Raw genomic sequence first — 22362 nt, 5'->3', positions numbered from 1 at the left:
GAATGACTTAGTTAAGTAGGCTCAAAGAAGACAATCTATAGGACCTTACAAAGGAAGGTTACAGACCAAGAAATACTCTTCTTCAGAAGCCATATAGAGGTATGCTGAGGACACCATGGAGAAAGGTTAAGTGTACTGGAAGTGCATCCTTTGGTCAGATAAGGGGAAACTAGAGCTCTTTGGTCAAAGAGACGCTAAATATGTTTGGAGAAAGTAGGAAGAGGCATTCAACCCAAAGAACACTGTTCTCATAGTGAAACACGGGGGTGGGAGTATTATACTGAGGGGCTGCTTCAGGAACTGGCAACTTTTCATGTGACCTGTGACCGCCACAAGAAAAGAATGGACTTCTTCAGTCTCATCTGACTACAGGTTTTCCCAACCTTATAAGCATTACATTTGCATAATGACTGAATCTAGCAACGCTGACTAACAATGGGCCAGGGGGTTAGTTTTAAGATCATTAATATGCAAATTGTGGTGTCAGCTTGCAGTTAGCTGAGGGTGAAGAATTCACTTGGATGAGCGAGGGAACATTTCAGCCACTGAAAACACAACATCCAAATGAACAGAATCGATTTTACATGGATGATTGAGCATGCATCAAGATAGCACAGTACCATGTTTTACATTTGCAAAGTTGCATCTGAACAAATCACAAGACTTCTGGAACAATTACGTTTGGACAGACAAGACCAAAGTGAAGATGTTTGGTCATAATGCTGCGTGTGGAGAAAACCAAACAAAAACTTCATACCAACTCTGAGCACAGTGGTGGAGGGGTGATGATTTGGGTTGTTTTGTCACTCACAGGATGTGGCCACTTCATATTCAATGAGTAAACCATAAAGTCCTCTATATACCAAAGTATTCAGGGGTCTAATGTGAGGACATCTGTCTGACAGGTAAAGTCTGGCCCAAACAGGACAATGATGCAAACACAGGTTTTAGATGACTGGTTTGTGACTGCAGCTAATCATCACCAAATGTATTCTAATTCTTGTTTAATTCAATATTCTTGATTTCCTTGATGACTGCAGAAATATAACGCCAAACTTATCACCTGACTCTTCAGCTCACCACACTCTTACAGTTTTGTTTCACTGTTGAGCTGACAGACAAGTCATCTTACTGCGTTGGTTCTTTTGTTTGTTTTCGGACAAAAAGCTCTTTTGAGACACATCCCCAGTGTGGGCAGGAGAATTTGCGACCATTAATCCAAAGAAGAAAAACTTGCATGCATCACAGAACCTGTGTGTACGTAGCAAAGACCAAAAGACATATTGGAAGTATTTTACCACAGCTAATGTTCCCAAATTCAAATCAGGAAAACAAATACTTGATGTCTGATGTCATATCACGATGTTCCATATATGCTGTTTTCTATGAAAAGACTAAAATAAAATGTGCACTGTTCTACTCAGTTATCATTTGAAAATTGTATCGACTGACCCCTTCTCAGTACATCTCCTGATTGTTGAAAAAATTGACAGTGGATAAAGACTATTGATATTTAACTCAATATTAGACCAGTAAAGTCACAAAAACAGTTTAAAAAAAACAAATTACTATAGAAAGTATTGACACTCTTACACCTTGTGAAGAGGATTACATTTTAAATGGATTAAATAATTTTTCCCACTCATTTACCATAAAAAATATAACAGTGAAGTGAAAAAAATTTGCAAATAATTACATTAAAAGAAAAGTTTTTCTGAGTAAATTTAACTTGGAAAAAACTGCTAAAAAATTCACAAACAGTCATTCTAGTAGTCAAAGGAGCTTGCAGAGAAAAGCGTCTGGACTTCTTTAAGTTGCTTGAAGACGTTTCACCTCTCATCCGAGAAGCTTCTTCAGTTCTAAGGTCAAATGGTGGAGAGTCCCAGATATAAACCTAGTGGGAGTGACCCCCCACAGAGGGACAAAGGGACCCCCTGATGATCCTCTAATCGCCTGAGCCAAGGTGTGAAACTGGGTGTGGGTCCCAATCAGCCAGAGCTTCAGCCAGAGTCTTGTCCTGTGGAGGTGGTCAGCAAAGTCAGCAAAGAGGCACAGAAAAGAAGACCAGACACCAGCGAGGGAGGATAAGAAGGACAGATGCAACAACATTGTCATCCCCTATGTAGCCGGTGTATCAGAGAAACTCAGGAGAGTTTTCTCCAAGCATGACATCCCAGTGTATTTCAGACCCAGCAACACGCTCAGACAGAAACTGGTTCACCCGAAAGACAAAACGCCAAAACACAAACTTAACAATGTGGTGTATGCTGTACAGTGCAGCGAGGAATGCTCAGACCTCTACATCGGAGAGACCAAACAGCCACTTCACAAGCGCATGGCACAACACAGAAGAGCCACCTCCACAGGACAAGACTCAGCAGTCCATCTGCATCTTAAGGACAAAGGACACTCTTTCGAGGATGCCAATGTTCACATTTTGGACAGAGAGGACAGATGGTTTGAAAGAGGAGTGAAAGAAGCATCTATGTCCACTGTGAGCGACCATCTTTGAACAGAGGCGGGGTTTACGACACCAACTCTCTGCCATCTATAATCAAGTTTTGAGATCCCTCCCAGACGCCTTAACGCCCACTCACATCCTGGGCCATCTGACCTCAGGAATTCGCATGATAAGGTGGGGCCAGGTTTCACAATGAACACACCCGAAACTCTGGCTGATTGGGACCCACGCCCAGTTTCCCACCTTGGCTCAGGCGACTAGAGGATCATCAAGGGGTTATTTTGTCCCTCTGTGGGGGGAAACTCCCACTAGGTTTATATCTGGGACTCTCCACCATTTGACCTTAGAACTGAAGAAGCTTCTCGGATGAGAGGTGAAACGTCTTCAAGCAACTTAAAGAAGTCCAGACGCTTTTCTCTGCAAGCTCCTTTGACTACGATGACCTGGATGACTGAGAACCTTCACAGAGTCATTCTAGTACAACCACTTATATTTTGGTACATGTCAAATGTTGATCAATTTTATGTCACACATTCATACAGAGTAAAACATTTCTGAATATGAAAAGAACTAAACACATGTAATCTGATAAATATTTTTGTTCTTTGAGCTTGAAACATTTTTGTATTGTCTGGATACATCCTTTTCTGCACTGCCATTTTCCCTGAACATAGAGGCAAAGAGAAGGTCATATCGTCATGGGTGGGAGGAACGTCCGATACCCACCTGCATGGAAGCAGGACATGGTGACAGCTTTCTCTGTGCAAGGAAGCTCAGGAGGCTCCTCCTGGTGGCAGAAGAGCGTGGTGCTTGAAGCTGGTCAGCCATAACTTGACTGTGCAGCATTCTTTATGTTTGAGGAGCTGAGGCCTGAGGTTGCAGGTAGAGACTGCCCCGGCTCAAAACTCATCCTCATCCATGGAGCTGTACGGAGACTCCTCTCTGGCCCAGTCAATAATCCTGATGACTTGAGGGCACGGGAATATGAAGTATACCCTGTTCAAGAGCCATTTACATAAAATCAATTACTGTCCAAACACAAAATACAATAAATAAATAAATAATCATTCAATTAAATACTACATAGTAAAAATTGCATGTTATAGTGTAATTGTCTTAACATATAAGGTCAGCGAAATCACTTTATGTTGCATTCCATTGGCATTGACAGCATTAGGACTAACTATTAAAATATAATAATAATAAGAACACATGGCAACGTCGTGGACTGTTTGGGCTGCTTTAGGTTTACAGCTGGGCTTTCTCCAGGAGTTTTAGTAAAGTATGGCTTAAGAAATTGTCTGCATAAAACACATTCCTTTAATAGAGAATCTATATGACACTTGTGTAGACCTAGCACACTATAAATAAAAGCCACCTTGCAGACAATAAAAAAAGCTGACTTTAAGCTCAACCATTACGTCCCTCCAGTGTGTTCACCTCTGTACCCGTCCAAAGTGCACGATCTTTGGTCTTTACTCATTTGGACCAATTCTCATCTTTGTTCAGCAATTTTCTTTTTTTCCAACAGTGTCTTTCTTTATTTTGAACACATCACTGTACACATCTACTAAGTGTAAAAAAAAAAACCAAGTAGGTAAACCTACATAAACTACAAGCTACACATACTGCCTTTATACACATGACTTGTTCAGCAATTTTCATGTAAAATTTAATAAGTTTTGACAAATACTCTCAACAAAGAACAATAATGTTTTCAAACCAGTGCTTTAATTATTATTATTATTATTTTTTGCATTCTACAGCTCTTCTTGAAAGTCTATTAACTTCCATTCATGTTAATAATAATTTTACATGGAAAATCATCAAATAACTGTTTTCATCACATTTGTGGAGGTGTTTCATTAAGTCTTTTTGTGAAAGACATTTTGTGAACAGTTCACCTCCAAATTCAATTCAGATTTTGTTGCAGTAAAAGTTTTTAATTCCTTTTAAAAATGCCAATTCATGTGTGTTTTCCACACAGATCCGTCTTCCAACAGTCTGTAATCACACTGCTTCAACCATGTTGAGCTCTGCGTTTCATTTATGAAGTGTAGCTTTCCATTATGTCTTTTAATCCGGGTTTTTACTGCACTAACAGTGTGTTTGGGCTCACTGTCATGTCAAAAAATAAATAAATTCCATCAATTTTGACAAAGTCCCCAACACCACTGGCTGAAATGCAGTCCTAAAGCATGACAGAGATTTCCCCTATTTTTTTTATTTATTTATTTTATTTATTTATTTATTTTTACAAATGGATGTTTTGTTCCTTAAGATTGGCTTAAGCCATCCTTCCTCTGAGACCACTTCTGAAGAGGCTTCAGTGAACAGTAGAGGAATCGACTGAAGGGCCTGCGGCACAGATGCATTTCTCACATCCAGTGTCATATTTTTTGCTTGATGTTTTCCTTCTTTTGCCCTCTACTTTTTTAAGGACAGACTGCACACCATGTCAAGATGTGCTAAGTTTTTAACTAATAGTTCTCTGGGAATCTACTTGCTGGTGCAAAATTACTATTTTATCCTTGTCAAACTGTGTTATCTTTGACATTTTTTGATGACTCAGTTAAATAAAATAGACCAAAAAAATAACACCAATACCTGAATAAAGTTAAAAATATATAGCCCTTGAAGCCTTTTTCTACTTGCACAAAACAGTACAGGCATACATATTTATATTCTTAATATAGCAAATGTAGCTGAGACTCATGAGGAGGACAGTTCTCTCCTGTTTGTCAGAATTAAAAATCAACCAACCAACCAACCAACCAACCAACCAACCAACCAACCAAAAAAGAGACATTTATAGGTACAGCATCTTAGACATTTATGAAGCTCTTGCAGCCTATTAGACACACACACACGCACACAAAATTGTGAACATCCACATCACTAAGACAGCTTCCTCCACCACATGCACAAAGCCATAGAGAGAACTATGCCTGAAGACTACTCAAAGAAATGACAAGAAAGCTTGTCTAAGAAAGTTCAGGCTGTGTTGAAAAATAAATGTCGTGATTTCTAATACTGACTTTCAAGTTTGTTTTAAATTTTTAAAACAGAGTTTTTAAAGACAGGAGGAATAACTTGAGACTCTTGAACAGTGCTGTACCAGTGAAAGGGCTTTACCTTTAAATAAAAACGTAGCTCAAATCCTAGATGTGGAATCTAATCTAATCTAATTACGTTAAGTAGTGGCGTGATTTAATCGTGTGTATATTAATGCATGTCCGTGCACCGTCTTGGTAAGTGGCACCAGCTGCTTGTGACGGTACTTTTGGTGGTTGCCACAGCTGCAGGTTGACAGCACAGCTGGAAAGCAGGGCGCAGTATTTGACCACAAGAGTGAAGCATTGTACCACATCCGAGAGAGTCACCGGAGCGGCTGTCCGTTCCTTATTATGGGTCGTGTAATACATGTATTATTGCTATATACATCTTCAGATATTGCGCGGCTTTAAAATATATGTTTTTCTATTTAAATTTAAACATTTGAGAGTACACATAGACAATCAGTCAGTGACCCGACAAGCTTAGTTAGTTGTTTCAAATAATGTATTGTTTGAGCCCAGTGTTTCTAGTCGGACAGAAAAGGGACCGAAACTAAACAGCCACGTAGTAAAAGGCGAAGCTCGCAAGAAGGTGAGTATTTGTTGTATTTTGTAGCATTTATCTGTGATATATTTTATAATTTATACTAGGGTTTGTAACAAAGGTGAAGCCAGGTGTTTCGGCGAATGACTTTCAGAAAATGGTCCTATGAAGGCGTGAAGGCGATTCCAGGTTGTAGCAATTCTTAGCTTGACAGGTCCCGTGGCTAATTAGCACTCACGTTAGCTTCACTAGCTAGTGCTACCCACCTAAAGTTTAGTGCGTCTTTCTTGTCATTGCCAGTTTTATATGAAGTGAAATTATTCAGCCTAGTCGCTGGAAATATAGGGGCTTTACAGTAATGTTTGCCATCAACTGTCTTGCTTTTTTCCCCGAGATGCCGACTCCGAGTCTGAGTCTGAGTAGATGCTAGCACCCTAGCTACTAGCAGCAGTTGTAGCCGCTGTGCGTCCAGCGGCTGCACCAGTCTTTGCAGCACACCCTATGAGTCAAAGGTTACCATTTATAGTAGGATACGATAATAATATAACATGTCACGCGGAAAGGCTTTGCAGAGTACTGCTGTCACTGTTTTTTAATCTTCGGAAAGGCTTACATGTAAATATCAACTGTGCTTAATAAGGCGTATCTCTGATAGGGTAGGTTGTACACATGCCCTCACAGATTTACTTCAGTGGTTGACAAATAGGCGATAAGCCGGGGAAACCTTTGTTGCATTTGTTTTTAAAGTACACATAAATTATTGCAGAGTTAAGTTATATTTAACCTGAAAAATCCACTTACCAAAGTAGTTTGTTAGTATTTAATTATAGCTTATAAAAGCAGACTGTTGTTACGTAACCTTATTAGTGGGTAAAACAGATCCCTGGTGAGTCGCTACGGCTTCTTCTGTGTCGCATGTTGATCTTTCTCATGTGTCGTTAAAAGTTGTTATATATTTTCTCTCTTCTTGTATGTGCTTGGAGGTGCTCCTGTAGACTGACATGCTCTCAGCTAATCTGCCTCCTAAGAAGATGGCGTAGTGAGATGCCCTTTCAAGAAGTGCACCAGCAGTGCTGTGACTGTTACTTCTCTTAATGGAAGTGGATACTGAGCAGTCAGTGGCAGCCCAGATGGAGGCCAATACTTATCAAGAGGACCATGTTATAAAATCCAAAGAGGCTCAAGCCCATGCTGTGGAGCGTGAAACGACATTTAAAAAAGGGCTGGAAAACCCAAAGGATGCAAAGGGGGATATTCATAACGGTGAGTAAGCATGCTTTTCTGGAAAGGATCACTCATTCCTAGATTGTGAGGTCTCCAGTTCAAGTTCTGAAGTGTAATGGTGTCTCTTTTATCTAACACTATTTTGCCATGCATGACCTGTTTTGGTGGTTATGACGAGCCTCTCTAGGCCATCTGCAGCTCCATGTTGCACAGGCCTTTGAACAAGCATATTATATAGCTGAGCTAAATTCAAAATTTTCATCATCTGTTTACAGTGTTTCAGTTTGGGGGTTTTTGACAGAAAAAATGTGTACAGAATGTATCTAATTGTAACGTATGTAAGTGTACGAGTTTGAGGATACACATGAGACAAACTGGAAAAAGTAGCAGGAAGATTTTCTCACACAGTGCGTTACCCAGAAATACAAAAGCTTTACTGAAAAGTGTACAGAAATATTTTTTGTAATTATATTTGGAAAAAGCATTTGAATATCTCATTTATTTTCTGTACATTTAAATATCCATAATTACATTAGCAACAAACAACATCATTAAAAAAAAATTCTAACAAGATATTACGATTTTACCGCAAATAAACTCCTCTCAGCGGGACATTTCTGGGATGATTTCTTCAGTTTTGAATGACAGCTGCTTGGCAGACGTTCCCGCATTCTATTGCTGAAAATGAATCCCGTTTTCTCCATAACTACTTCAACCAGTGACAAGAGGACATAGAAAATGTCTGTCATGTAAAATGAACAAACCACTTCCACCGCTGACAGAAAATGGCACGTTTTGTCTGTAGTCTGTGGGTAACAAAGAAAATAATTTCCAGTCCCTTTAAATGTGTTTGTGTTGCAAGCTGAATCCCAGTTTTGCTCCTATAAGAGTAGATGCAGCTAGGAGGGATGCTTCAGTAACAATAGTGTTACATGAGTGTTTGTCGTTGCCTTGTGCACGTAAGCTATTGTTGCTTGACAAAGTTGTCTAGCCAGTTTGCCAAAAGAATCACATCCACTCAAATTAGTTCACAAGAATTTCTCATGACTAATTGTTGGATTCCTGAGGGCTTTCCCCCCTTCCTCTTTCAGGTCCTGTCAATTCAGATGTGATGCCAAATGGAAATGGACTGGCAGAGGGCTTTGATACTGCAGGGGACACCCTGCCTCTGACAGCTCCTCCCCAGAGCACCAGCTCCCCTGTCAACTCGCAGAACCGCGAGCCCTCCCCAGGTGTGGCTGCTTATCCACCCATGATGCTAGAGAAGTCTGAGGGGGCTAGTGCTGAGGTCACGGTTCACAAGAGTGATGCATTGCAGTCACTCAGACTCAGTATGCCTATGCAGGAGACTGAACTGTGTAAGCATAAATTTATGTGCAGTGAATGCCCCCTCTATAACCCTTTCTATTCTAACCTCCCGTTTTGATGTGGAGTGTTTTGGTCGTTGGCTCATGTACAAGTGTTTGCTTTAACTCCCCTGTCTGTGTGTTATCTGGACTGAAGGATTCAGTGAGGATTTCATTTAGCTGTTTGACTTTACCTCCTCCCAGCAACTCCCATAGCAGTCTTTTGTTTAACTCAAATTTTGTGTGGGTGCTTTTTTTTTTCTTTTTCTTTTTCAAGACACTATTTGAATTCATGGCTTTGTTTTGCTACTAATCGCTCTGATACATTATCTTTTACATGGTATTTTTAAAAATTGGCACCATTGCCTGATTCACAGTTATGAAAGCTTATATTTTTAAGCATGGCAATAACTGATTTTGTTTGCCTGCACATTATAACTCCTACAGAGAATCAAAATAACTCCACAGGAAAAACCCACATGAAGTATCTCTTAATTGTTGGTGAATACACAGCTCTAATTCAGTGTACATCTATTGCAGTGTTATAGCTGCGTACCTCTATACCAGGGGTCGGCAACCTGCGGCTCCTTAGTGCTTATACTGCGGCTCCGCGTGGTTTGGGAAAATAAATTAGGAGTATTTAGTTGAAGTGTAATTTATTTATGTTAGTTCTTTTTAACTTGTAGTTCTAAATTGGAAGATTGTTGTGATATTGAAATATAAAAATACAATTATATTTTATTATTTTTTCATCGCTCAAAATAAGCGTCACACTGGCGGAAGCCGGTGTACCCGCCGAAACGCCTGCATTTGCCGAGACTTTCAACCCCAGGTAGGCCAATTATGGATCTTGGGATCCACATTATGTCGGCAGCTCCACTGTGAACTATGTTACAAACAAACACCGCTCACGCCTCACAGACGACAGCTTACAGTCCTGCGTGAAGATGAATGTGACTTCTTACAGCCCCGATTTGCAGGCGCTGTGCGCAGAGGTTCAGGAGCAGAAGTCCCGTTGTAAACATACCACGGCAGACCCGACGATGTTTGCATGAACACGCTTTTCAGCATCTCTTTATTGACCACTTTTCACACACGGTTGCTGTACGCACACAGCCGGCTGTAGCTTTTCAGCTCACAGCCCGACACACACCAACACAACAGCATAGAGAGCACAGACGTTAAGGCGGCGAGGCGTGATTGCGGGTGCTGCTCAGGTGCGTCCGCCTCCCCTACAGACCACGCCTTGCCACACACATTAACCAGGTAAAATACATATTCAATTTTGCAAACATCAATTTTTAAATTTTTTTTAGCAGCATAGTTCTTTTATTTTTTAAAAGTCAGATCAAGGCTCCAAAAGCCCAAAGGCGATATAAGGGGGCGGCTCACAACAGTTTTTGTTTGCTGGATCATTTTAGTTCAGCTTTCCTTTTGTTATATTTCTTTAAGAGTTCAAAATGTGTTAATAACATCAATAAAATGTAATTTTCTCTGTAGCACTTCATGGATTTCAAAAGCAACACACCTTAGTTGTTCGCATAAAGGTAAAAAACAATATATACATTGTTATCTTCATTTTAGATGTCAAAAAATATTTGCGGCTCCCGGTGTTTTCGTTTGCGTGGAAACCGGCTCCAAATGGCTCTTTGGGTGTGAAAGGTTGCTGACCCCTGCTCTATCCTATAGGACGCCTTTAATTTTATGGGTGTAACACGCAACAGTTATGTAACACCTGCTCTAAAAATGCCATTAATCCTTAAGTCAAGTGGCAAACCTTGACTTACTGCCCATGGCCAAGTATTAAAATAACTAAAATTTGAATAATTTGTTTACCATTGTCATTTGAGAACCAGGCTTCAAGCAGCTTCACTCACCACCATGCCAAATTCCAGCGTTTGCATTCGTGACATAACAGCCTGTTTAAATAATCTGCTTTGCTGTAGTTGGATAGTATATGTTAAGCGGTAGCATTTTTCTCTTTGTTTTAACATTCCTTGCCCTTCATCCTTTCAGCCAACCAGAAACCATCACTGGAGATGGAGAATGAGGAGAAGATTCGCCTAGAGGCTCGCCGGCGCCTGGAGGAGCAACTAAAACAGTACAGAGTGCAGAGACAGAAGGAGAGGGTGGGTGAATGCAAAGGGAAAATGATGTTTTTCTGGCAAAAATTATACACAGAAACATTGGCACCATGGTGAAGGAGCAAAGTTATATCACAATATTTACATGATAATGTCAGAGAAGCAGTCCTTGAACGTAATCTTAGGAGAGGTAGAGTGATGCACCAGCACAGTGTCACTTGTTTCTGCTGATTTACTTTTTCCTGCCTTTTCCTGTGAAATTAGTTTAACTTTTTGGCTATGTTTGTGACTGAGATTAGTAATTGTACAGTAATTACTGGACTTATTCTAAGTTCTTTTACTTGATGTGAATATAAATATTTACACATTTATTCGGTTATTTTTGCTGGACACTCATTTTACCAATTAAAGAATAGATGTCATTTTTTTCTTTTTGTTTCAAATACAACCTCTGATTCTCTCCTGTTTTTTAGTCTCATCGTACCACCACCAAGAGCAGACCATTCAGTACCCTGGATCCAGAACTTATGCTACATCCTGAGGCATTACCCCGGGCTAGTACTGTTGCCATGACCAAGGAGTATTCCTTCCTCAGGACCAGTGTCCCACGTGGTCCTAAACTTGGTAGCCTTGGAATTCCTCCTCCCAAAGAAAAGAAGTCCAGGTCACCTCGCCCTAACAAGATCCACTCCTTGGCTGATTACAAGTCTCCTGAGAATGGTGGTGGTGGTGGTGGTGGTGGAGGAGGAGGCATAAAGGCAGCAGACATAAGCTCTGTCAACTCCACTATTAGCTCTGTGTCCACACTGTCTGAGATCAGTGTGACGTCAGAGTGCGGTACTTCTGAGACAGAGGCACAGTCCGGTGCTCCCCTCCACGTCCGGGACAGTGTGTCAGAAATTGATGGCAGTGAATCAGGGGTAAGGCCCGGGAATGATGGCAACGACAGTGACAGCTCTTCCTACAGCAGCGTGTCTACCAGGGGAACCTACGGTGTGCTCTCTGCAGCAGTGGAGAGGCAGCAGGGGCCATACACAGTAGATGGACGCGAGATCGCCCCTGAGGCCATGGGTCAGTTCCCTTCCCTTCAGGAGGTTCTGCAAGCAGCCACTGAAGAGCAACACTTCCTGGAGCTGGAGCAGGAAAGAGAAGGGACAGCAGAGCCTCGTAGCCGCAGGGACAGCTTCTCCAGCAGGTGACGATTTCTTACAAGAAAGGCAAATCAATAAATGTTTGAATTTATTATTTGAGTAGTGAGGTTGGTAAAATATTAGTGCAGTTGTGGTTACTGTGTATTTTCACAGACTGAGTATATGAGGGAACCTGAAAATTTTCATTTTGGAAAAAGATTGATATGTATAATCTTTTGTTGAACCTCTCAACTCATTTGTTTGATCGTATTCACTGAGGTTGTTTAAATTTGTTTTAGTGTTTCTTTGGAGAGTTCTGTGATGGGTCATGATGAAGTGCTCCAAGTGTTGAAAGAGAAAATGAGGCTTGAGGGCCAGCTGGAATCCTTGTCATCTGAGGCCAATCAGGTAATGCAAACCATCAGTAATATTTTATTTATTTTTTTGGTCTTCAGTTCCTAATATAACCTTGTGGGCGACCAATATTATACAAGTACACACTGAAAATAATCGGGCTACATGCTATAACCACCTGCCCTGTTTTCTAGGCTCTCAAGGAGAAGACAGAGCTTCAGGCCCAGCTTGCAACAGTGAATGCACAGCTGCAGGCTAAAATGGAGGAGGCTCAAGTCAGCAAGGAGAAGCAGAGTGCCCTCACTACAGAGGTTGGCACACTACGGCAAAGCTGTAGCCAGCTAGAGAAGGCTATGGTAGAGCTCCAGAGCAGTCTAGAGAACAAGAATGCCAGTCTGGCTTCTCTAAGCAATGATCTAAAGGTTGCTGAAGACCAGTACAACAGGCTGATGGGGAAGGTGGAGGAGATGCAAAACGCTGTAACCTCAAGGGACAATACAGGTGAGTGATGGAGACTCAAATGGCTGAGTGTATATACTCACCTCCACCTCATATTTTTCAATTTTATGTTTTGATCCTGCGCTTTTGCAGTTCAGGAGTTGCGTCAGCAGATGGGTGGTCTTCAGAGTCAGCTTCAACAGGTGCAGCTGGAGCGCAGTACCCTACAGAGCCGACTGAAGACCTCCCAGGCCGAGATCGATTCACTTCAGCAGGTCAGACAGTGGTACCAGCAGCAGCTAGCTCTGGCCCAGGAGGCAAGAGTGCGTCTGCAAAGTGAAATGGCCAACATGCAGGTAAGTTTAATGCCCGTGCAGTTGGCTTTAATGTCACGGCTTGGCATTAGTTGTCATGCAGGAGACATAACTATTGACATGTCTGGTTCTGTTTGTTTTTTTTTATAGGCTGGACAGATGACTCAGATTGGTGTTCTGGAGCATCTGAAGCTGGAAAATGTGACACTGTCACATCAACTCACTGAGACCCAGCACCGCTCCATCAAAGAAAAAGAACGCATCGCTGTACAGCTACAGAGCATTGAGGTATTTTCCAGCTTCAGGTTTAAATCTAAAGTCAAAACAAACTACACGTTAACTTTGTTATTTAGCCAAGGGAATTAAATAAAACCAATCAAAATATTTAAAAAAAAAAAATCACAGGAATTGCAGTAAAATGTACTTTTAACCGTTTGTGTATCTCGACTATATTTGAACATTGTTTAAAGTGCTTTTACTCTCTGTAATGTAGGCCGACATGCTGACCCAAGAAGCTGCTTACAAGCAGATCCAGGATGCAAAGAGCATGGTGGAAGATGACCTGCAGCACAAGCTGGACGAGTATGAAGAAGAGCGAGAACGGTTAATAAAGCTTGCCAACACAGCCAGCACCCTGGAAAGAGAACTAGAGCAGGTAGTCATGCCAAATGTAACCGTGACTTATTTGTCACCCTGCATGTGCAATAAAATTCTTAGACGTAATTCTTCATTTGTAAACTCTGCTCTTAATGTTCTGTCTTAGGTAAAGCTGACCCTTTCCCAGAAGGATGCACAGCTGCAGACACTTCAGAAGGAACATCTGGAGCTGATGCGCCAGCTGACAACCACTCAGGAGAACTTGCACACCAAAGAGCAGTCCATCAACCAGCTAGAGGCCCGATACCAGGAGCTGGAGGCCCAGCTGGCTGAGCTGCAGACAGAAAGCACTGCCAAGGATGACAACATCCAGTACCTCCAGAACGAAAAGATTGTCCTTGAGGTAGCACTGCAGGCAGCCCGAGCAGACAAGAGCCAACTTGATGAGAGTGCTGAGAGGCTTGGCGAGGATGTTCTGGTGGCCTCAGATGTCTTGGATCAACTACGACAGGAAGTCCAAGTCAAAGCCAATCAGGTATGAGACAGAAGATGTGTTGAGGTAGAGTTAATTTATTTTACATTTACCTAAAATGTTTTTTGCAGTTTGGAAATGTTCGCAATAGGTCAAAAAGGCTTGTTTTTGTGCCTGAAGAATGAGGATTTACCCCCTTCTCTTCAGTGTAGTTAATATTAATTTAAACAAAACTCAAGTAGCATTGATACAACTTATAGTGAGTAATGAAACAATTGTATTATGTTACAGATTGAAACTTTACAACAAGAAAATAATTCCCTGAAGAAGCAAGCTCAGAAATTTAAGGAGCAGTTCCTGCAACAAAAGGTAAGACGCCTTCATAGCTTTTACATGACATTATATGCTGCCTGCAGCAACTCAGAAAGACTTCATGTACATTTATAAGCCACTTGTCAGAGTGACTCCCAGCTGGCTAAGGCTGTGGCTGCCGTGGGAGTATGTATTGTAGAGCCAGATGGCAGACACATTCTCTGGAGGAGAGCGGTGCTGACACGCCTCACTGGATTGAGCATTGTCCAAGGCTGCTTTATTTTGCATTGACAGACTGTCATGAAAAGGGTGGAGTTAGCTGACAGAATGACAGACTCATGCACTGCATTGTGTGCCTTTCAAGATTTGAGTTATTGTAGGCCCTCTTTATATGCATGCATTAACATCTTGGTCCATCAAATAGTAATTGAACTGTTTTGAGCAACACATGACAACCAAGTAAGTTTTTGTGAAAATGTCTCTATTATCAATAAACTAATCCTGAATGACTGAACTCTGTACCCTATTGCTAAGGATGAGCCCATCCACCCTTCGGAGAAAGCTAATTTCCGCCATTTGTATCCACGATCTCATTCTGTCTCCTTAAAAGAACCAGCAATAATAGTGTTAACCAAACGATCTGATTAACGGATTTATGGCGTTTCTCAACAACATTTAGGACACAAGAATTTACCAGCATTGGGTATCAATTAAAATTTTAACAATTAGATTAAATGACTGGTAAGTCTGTTACTGACTACTGACAGCAGCGACTATTAGTCGACTAGTCGTGCACATCCCTAATTTTAAACATGTACAGGATAAAAGTAAGCAAATATGGTATTTGTTGTCAATTTGTTAAAAAGCAATGTGCATTTAGTAGCACTTTAAAAAAAAAATCAGCAAGTTCAGTCTTAGAGAGATTTTTCATTTTCATGTTTTTCTTGCTAATTCATAAATGGCACAACAGACTTGTGTCCTCTCATTAAAAGGTTAGAATTATATTTGCCATCTTATAGGTTTTACAATGGTTCACTATAGCCATTTTCATTGGTGGACTGTGTTCATGTTTGGCCTGCAAAAATAAAGCTTATCCACTCCTCTATGAATAGACGGCATCAGTGAATTAAATCTCTCTCAAACCCTGGAGATGATGCAGCCCTGTCTCCTGCAGTGCTGTCAGTTCTTGTTTTTTCCCTGCTGTGTCAGTCAAGGCAAATATGAGTGAGACTACTTGCACATCTCCAAAGGAGCAAATGCCTCATAAGTATTTTGTTCCACTTTAAACCTTTTACTGGGGTTAAAAATGCCATTTACCTCACAGGTGATGGTGGAAGCATACCGCAGGGATGCCAGCTCCAAAGACCAGCTGATCAGTGAGCTCAAGTCCACCAAAAAGCGTCTATTGATGGAGGTGAAGGATCTGAAGCAGGAGCTACTGGCTGCTCAGGGGGAGAAGCAGAAGGCAGAGCTGGAGCAGACCCGGCTGCAAAAGGAAGTGGTGAGAGTGCAGGAGCAGATGAGTAACATGGAGGCCCATCTGCAAACCATTCAGAATGAAAGGGATCAGCTCGAAACCCAGATTCAGGTACTGTTTGTCTGATATTTGCTCATGGCATTACAGTATTATATAATAAAGAAAATATTATATTAACCTTGGGTGTTTTTTTCCCCCCCCAATGCAGTCTCTACAGTTTGATCAGAGCCAGCTAGCAGCAGTGACACAGGAGAATGAAGGTCTAAGGAAACAGGTGGAGCAAATGGAGGCTGAAGCCAAGAAGTGAGTCATGTGGTCCCACAGTGATGATTTGGCCCATGATGCCCCTCTTTGTAGTCATTTGGTATTTATAAATAGAAATAAGGGGTAATGCCTAAACGCCTCATAGAAATAAAAGTTTGTATGTGTGATTTTTCTTTTTTTTTAAATCCTCCTCAGAAATTCTGTGTTTGTTATATCAGGAATTAAAATACATTTTTTTTTTTTTTTCATTCATATGTTCTTTGAAATAGAGCCATCACTGAACAGAAGGTGCGTGTGAAGAAGCTGGGAACAGATTTGACCAGCGCTCAGAAGGAGATGAAGGCCAAACACAAGGCCTACGAGAACGCCGTGGGCATCCTGAGCAGGAGGCTCCAAGAGGCTCTGACTGACAAGGAGACGGCTGAGGAGGAGCTGGCTAAATTGAAGGCCCAGGTATCAGATGAAGGGAACAGCCAGGCCTTGCAGGTAATGAGCACTTCTTTTAAAGCTTCAAGCTGCAACATCTATTTAAAGAGTTTCAAGCATTAGAAGAAGTATCACTGTTAGAAAGCTATACCTGCTCTTATTTATTTAGTTTGTATCACAATAAATAAAATGGGTGCATTAACTCCTACAGACATGTGTTACTGTCTGTACACCTCGTTTATGATGGACAGCGCTTACATAGGTGGTAGGGATCATGTTAAAGTATGAGTCATCTGTCTTTCTCTCTAGTCCCTTTGTGCACTACTCAACTCTCAAATGTGCATTAACCTTGGTAACGCCAGGTTTATGCATTGCAACCATGTTGTAACAGCCCTCTCTACAGCTTCATTACATTTGCTAAAGTTAGTGTTAAAAATATCATCTGATTCTGAATGCGTGAGGTTTTTATTTTATTTTGACAGATTTTTTTTATATGGATTGACCCGTATTCTTGTCATTTGTTACCATTTCTTGTCAGAAGGTTGTATGCCCCTGCATCGTGAATATAACTGTAGCTGTTGGCTAACTCAAACATTTATTTATTTGTCATACAGAAGAAGATTGAGACTCTACAGGCTGAACTGCAGGCTGTTACCAACAGCAAAGCTATGCTAGAGAAGGAACTTCAAGAAGTGATCACCCTAACGTCCACAGAGCTGGAAGAATACCAGGAGAAGGTTCTGGAGCTTGAAGATGAGGTAAACTTTGTTAATCTTTCATCTTATAGCTCATATACTTTTTTTTTTCTCAGTTCAAACCTCTTTTTAGCCCCTTTCAGACATGCTTTTCTCTGTTAATCTCATGGCATCTTCCAGCTATCAACGTGTCTCCCCAGAATCTTGAGATGGGCATTTCACTAAAAGATCGTACGCTTTGGAGAACCAACCAAAAGGCAACAATACAAAACAGAAAAAAAGTCTTCGAGTGACACACTCTCCTGCTGTCCAATCTACTTGTGACAAACATGATTAATATACAAAAGAATAAATAAAATATACGTATGTTAAGATTTCAAGAACAGCAATCTTAAAGTATAAAATGCATTAAGACAATGTCACTTCATGTTCTGTCAATTTTTTTGCTAACACCGTGGCTTTTGTTGATGTGGGAATCATATAATGAAGACTTAAGGAAGATTATTGTAAAACGGGCTTACGTATGAATACCAGAATGCAATCACTGATAATAGACTGATAGGTTAGGTGTCCCAGAGCTTAGTTGGTTCATGAAAAAAGAAATAATTTCATGAACTTTTTCATCAATAATACAACTGTATGAGCAGTTTATTTGCACTTCTGAAATTATTCAGTTCATATGTTTTGTTTTGTTTGTTGTTTAGTTTTTTGTATCAATGACATGTATTGCTTCCACAGCTTCAAGAATCGCGCTGCTTCAAGAAGCGGATCCGAAAGTTAGAAGATGCCAACAAGAAATTGGCACTTGAGCTGGAACACGAAAAAGGAAAACTGGCCGGATTAGCTCAGTCCCACAATGCACTGCGGGAGCATGCCAACATTCTGGAGTCGGCCTTAGCAAAGAGGGAGGCAGATCTTGTCCAGCTCAATTTGCAGGTAAGAAAAAAAAAGGATTGCATCTAATAATATAGATGTGGGTTTTGTTTTTATTATCCTGGTGACACAAAGTATCATATTACCTGTAGACTAAACTAGAAAAGTGGGGTTTCAGGTTCAAGCTGTTCTGAAGCGTAAAGAGGAGGAGGACCAGCAGATGAAGCGGATGGTACAAAGTCTACAGCTGGCCTTGGAAAAAGAGAAGACCAAAGTCATGGACCTGAAAGAACAGGTAAGACTTCTGTGCTGCATATTAGGCTAAATTATGATTTCCTTCTCTTTAAGCTGAAGTACAACCTCAAAATAACTCCTATTAAAGTATTTTGGGAGTTAAATACTTTTTGTTTTGACACAAGACACAGCAAGAACCTGCTTACAATCTATAAATCGAACTGATAAACTGTCACATGCCTAGCTCAGTACGTTCTCCTTTTTGACACCAAATTGGGAGTAGTGTGGTCTTTGGAGTTCCCATATTGTTTTATGCAATGTTTCCTTTAGGTGGCAGCAGCAAAGGCTGAGGCAGCCCACAATAGACGGCACTACAGGGCAGCCATGCTGGAGCTGTCAGAGATCAAGAAGGACTTGCAGTCCAAAGAGGACCTGGTTAAAGCTCTGCAGAAAGAAGCCCACAAACTACAGTGCGTGCATTTGCCTGATTAAAGAATACTGTGACTTCAGGAAAATTTTAATGATTTCTAATCTAATACTGTGTTACATAACCTATAGTAATTGACGATTTTATAAGCTGCTTAACAAACTCTGCAGGGCTCAGGATGAGCAGCACGCTCAGGAGGTTGCCAGGTTCCAAGAGGAGCTGGCTGAGGCTCACTCCCAGCTCCAGATCCTCCGGAAACAACTGGACGATGAACTGGCAAAGCAGCCGCTCACTAACCAAGAGGCAAGTACTCGTTTTGGGTTACTTTACCTGTTAGTTGGGCTACATTTGTATTCTAACCAACAGAAGTCAGTTTGGGAAAAAAAATTTTTTTTTTGTTGTGTGACTGTTGTAATATTTGATACTGATTAGCTGAATTGATTCGAATACAACACTTGGGGTTATGTAGTCCTTATTTCCTATAAACATTTCAGTGTTGCAGTTCGTTAAAACCTGTTTTAGTCTCCTTCCAATTTACTGTTGGAGATCACCTCTCAATAACACTGACGTCTAACACTGGCTGCTGGTTCAGGTTGAAGATTTGAAGTGGGAGGTGGAGCAAAGGCAGAGGGAGATTGAAGCTCAGAAACAGCAGGTGGAGATGATGGAGCAGTGCCACCACAGGGAGCTCGACAACCTACAGACAGCTCTGCAGGCAAGCTTTGACCTGATTATACAGTATAGGCACAGTGTCTCATGTTTCCATGTTTCTGTCATTTATGCCTCTTTCAAACCATTTACTGGTAAAATAAAATGTCTGACTCAGAATATTAAAGTGGAGCTGGAGTCGGTACAGGAGGAGCTGAGCAGCACTAGGAAGGACAAGTTTATGCTGCAGGCCAAAGTGGGTGAGCTGAGAAACAGCATGAAGACAGTCCTGCTTCAAAACCAGCAACTCAAACAGGACTTCAAACAGAGTCGTCTAAGGAAGGTGAGGCAACTTTTCATGCCGTGAACGGTTGTGTTATGTGACGTGTTTAGTGCTTTCTTAGTTCCTAGCTGTGAGATCATTTAAACTTCAGGAGTCCACTAAATAATGTACAGTAAAGTATTAACTGCTGCATGTGATTATTATGGTTTCTCCCTCTGCGAGAGTCTCGTCATGAGAGGTTGTTGTTAAAAAGATTAAAACCGAAGCAAATAAAACGTATGTTAATATTTCATATGGGTGCAACTAGCAATGGCTAATATGTTGTCATTTAGCTGGGTGTGCCCATTACTTTCTACAGTATGAGTAATGAAGGCATTCTGTCTTTTACAGAGATGTAAAGGTCAGTACTGCAAGTATAATGCCATATAAAAATAATGTGTTGTTGTTGTTGTTGTTGGAGCAGCAGCGCATGGAACTGAAAAGTGACGGGAACCCATCCACCCCAGTAACGCCAGTTAAGATCCCAGACTGCCCAGTGCCTGCCTCCCTACTGGATGAGTTGCTGAAGCCTTCGACTTCTGTCAACAAGGAGCCACTGAACAATCTCCACAACTGTCTACGACAGCTCAAGTAAGATCTTTTTTCTGTGTGAATGATTTGGTTAAACATTATCAGCAAACCGACATGAAACTTTTTTTTTTGTAGTGCTGGGCAGTTATTCAAACGCCAGAACTGATGTAACAGTTTTTTTCTGTTGTTTTTTTCCCTTTCAGGGAGGAGATGGACAGCCTCCAAAGGCAGATGGAGGAACACACAGTAACAGTACATGAGTCAATGAGCTCATGGACAAACGCAGAGGAAGGACTGGATCAACTGAGGCTTCAAAACAACATCTCCAACTCAACAGAGCTAAACAACATGGAGGTGGAAAATAACAACCATGGGGAACAGCAGCAATCATAACTAAAGAACTTTTTTCTCAGGCCAATAGAGGGAGAGTGGAGTTTTATCCACCAAGGCACTTTTTAGCCCCTTACACCCTTTCTCTTTTAACAATTGCTGCCAACATTTGGCATTTCTCCCATCGGCACAGAGGTGCATTCGCAGAGTAATACTTTACATACCATAGCTTTATTCTTTCTTCTTTATTTGATGGTTGTTTTATTTGTGTTACGCCTTTGTCACATTTATTTATTTAGAGTTGAGAGATTACAACTTTTTGTTCCATGCTTCTTTTCCCCGTCTATACAAATCTTTCAGGCCATAATTTTTTTTTCCGTCTCCTTGTTAGTTTAGCATTTTTCCTCACAAAAATTGGCTACTATCCACGTAATGTTAGATCAGTGGCATTCATGCTGCTTAATGATGACTGGCTTCATTTAAAGAAGTGTTTTCAGCGACAGAAACAAACCACGAGGCCGCCTAAAGGCTGGCTACCACATGTTCTTCCATTTATGTGTGCCTGTCTATGAGTGAAGTCGTTCGTCTATGAAAAAACTGACATGGTTAAACAGGCAGCCTGTGTTAAAACTTTATCACTCCTGTTCATCAACTTTAAAAATTCACGCACAGTTGTAGTCAGTTATTTTGTATTGCCTCATGTTAAGATGCAGTGTTTAATATGTTTGCTGTGTCACCCTGGGTTCTTAAACTCTAAAAAACAACAAAAAAACAACAACGTTAATATCAGTTTGTCTAGCATGGACGGCAGTAATTTGTACGCAAAAAAAAAAAAGCCTTAAGCAGTCTTTAATATGGTATAAAGGACTAATTTGTTTGGGTGAATATATTTCTGCTGAGGTTGTGTGCAAGATGTCACTTGTTATATTGTATATATGTGTGACTGCTTACTTAAAACCAGTTTATTGTAAAATATGTGGATTACATCAACTGACATTGCACACTTGATCAAAACTGGACTGACCGAGGGGTAAAGTTGTAAGATGAAACAACAAAAAAAAAAACTTCTAATAACAGTAAGTGCAATCAGATGTGTTCAGTTTCTGTTACAGTTAATACATTAAGTTTGTATTTACAAAAAAATGAATACCCCTGAATCACTTTTTTTCTGTTTCATGGGTAATGGGATAAGTTAATTGTTGTTTCCAGAGGTTAATATATTATGTACATGTCCTTTTTTTGTACGATTGTTTATTCATCTTAATTGATAGTGTAAAGAAAAATGGAATCTAATGCAAACCATAAATTGGATAACAATAATAATTCTGCTGCAGCTGCACTAACATTTCAGTATAGAGTGGTTGTTGGATGATACAGTAGCTTTCTGCATGCAGTTGTGCTGCAGCTGCTGTGCTGATGCTCATTCCCACACTAAATGCTTAGGCAAATACCATGTTATGCTGATGAATTTCCAAAGGGACGATGCTTGGAGAATGCTTATTGAGATGAAGCAAATAACACAAAACATTAAACATGTTGATATACTGTGTTCCCATATGTTTTTGGACCGTGTTCTCTATTGCTTACAGCTTTTTGTTATATATATATATATATATATATATATATATATATATATATATATATATATATATATATATATATATATATATATATATATATATATATATATATATATATATATATATATATATATATATATATATATATATATATATATATATATATATATATATATATATATATATATATATTTTTTTTTTTTTTTTTTTTCTTTTTTCCAGA

At 40.4% G+C, this 22362-nt stretch overlaps 1 protein-coding gene across 3 annotated transcripts; it reads left to right on the top strand.

Moving 5' to 3' along the window:
- Positions 1-5884: 5884 nt before the first annotated feature.
- Positions 5885-22114, top strand: golga3 (golgin A3). Of its 3 annotated transcripts, none has more exons than XM_080894687.1 (24): positions 5885-6109; positions 7057-7324; positions 8377-8643; positions 10648-10760; positions 11189-11910; positions 12145-12253; positions 12394-12700; positions 12791-12993; positions 13102-13239; positions 13445-13606; positions 13715-14083; positions 14312-14389; positions 15657-15920; positions 16018-16112; positions 16343-16559; positions 17114-17257; positions 17933-18130; positions 18246-18362; positions 18632-18771; positions 18899-19031; positions 19321-19443; positions 19555-19719; positions 20123-20289; positions 20433-22114. In XM_080894687.1, exons 2-24 carry the CDS (start codon positions 7156-7158, stop codon positions 20620-20622), a joined length of 4590 nt encoding a protein of 1529 aa, XP_080750813.1. In that variant the 5' UTR covers positions 5885-6109; positions 7057-7155; the 3' UTR covers positions 20623-22114. The 3 variants fall into 3 exon arrangements, with proteins under 3 accessions (XP_080750813.1, XP_080750814.1, XP_080750812.1); XM_080894688.1 differs by having other exon boundaries at positions 7045-7324; positions 8377-8517; XM_080894686.1 differs by having other exon boundaries at positions 7045-7324.
- The last annotated feature ends 248 nt before the right edge of the window (positions 22115-22362 follow it).

This window comes from Rhamphochromis sp. 'chilingali', assembly GCF_963969265.1.
Source record: "Rhamphochromis sp. 'chilingali' genome assembly, chromosome: 10".
NCBI classification, from domain to species: Eukaryota; Metazoa; Chordata; class Actinopteri; order Cichliformes; family Cichlidae; genus Rhamphochromis; species Rhamphochromis sp. 'chilingali'.
This window is presented reverse-complemented; position numbering and strand designations above follow the sequence as displayed.

Excerpts from the sequence above, each read along its gene's own strand:
- golga3 (XM_080894687.1), top strand. The coding sequence starts at position 7,156 with ATGGAAGTGGATACTGAGCAGTCAGTGGCAGCCCAGATGGAGGCCAAT. Across the intron at positions 10,761-11,188 it reads TGCAGAGACAGAAGGAGAGG|TCTCATCGTACCACCACCAA; the intron begins GTGGGTGAATGC and ends CCTGTTTTTTAG. Across the intron at positions 12,254-12,393 it reads TGTCATCTGAGGCCAATCAG|GCTCTCAAGGAGAAGACAGA; the intron begins GTAATGCAAACC and ends CCTGTTTTCTAG.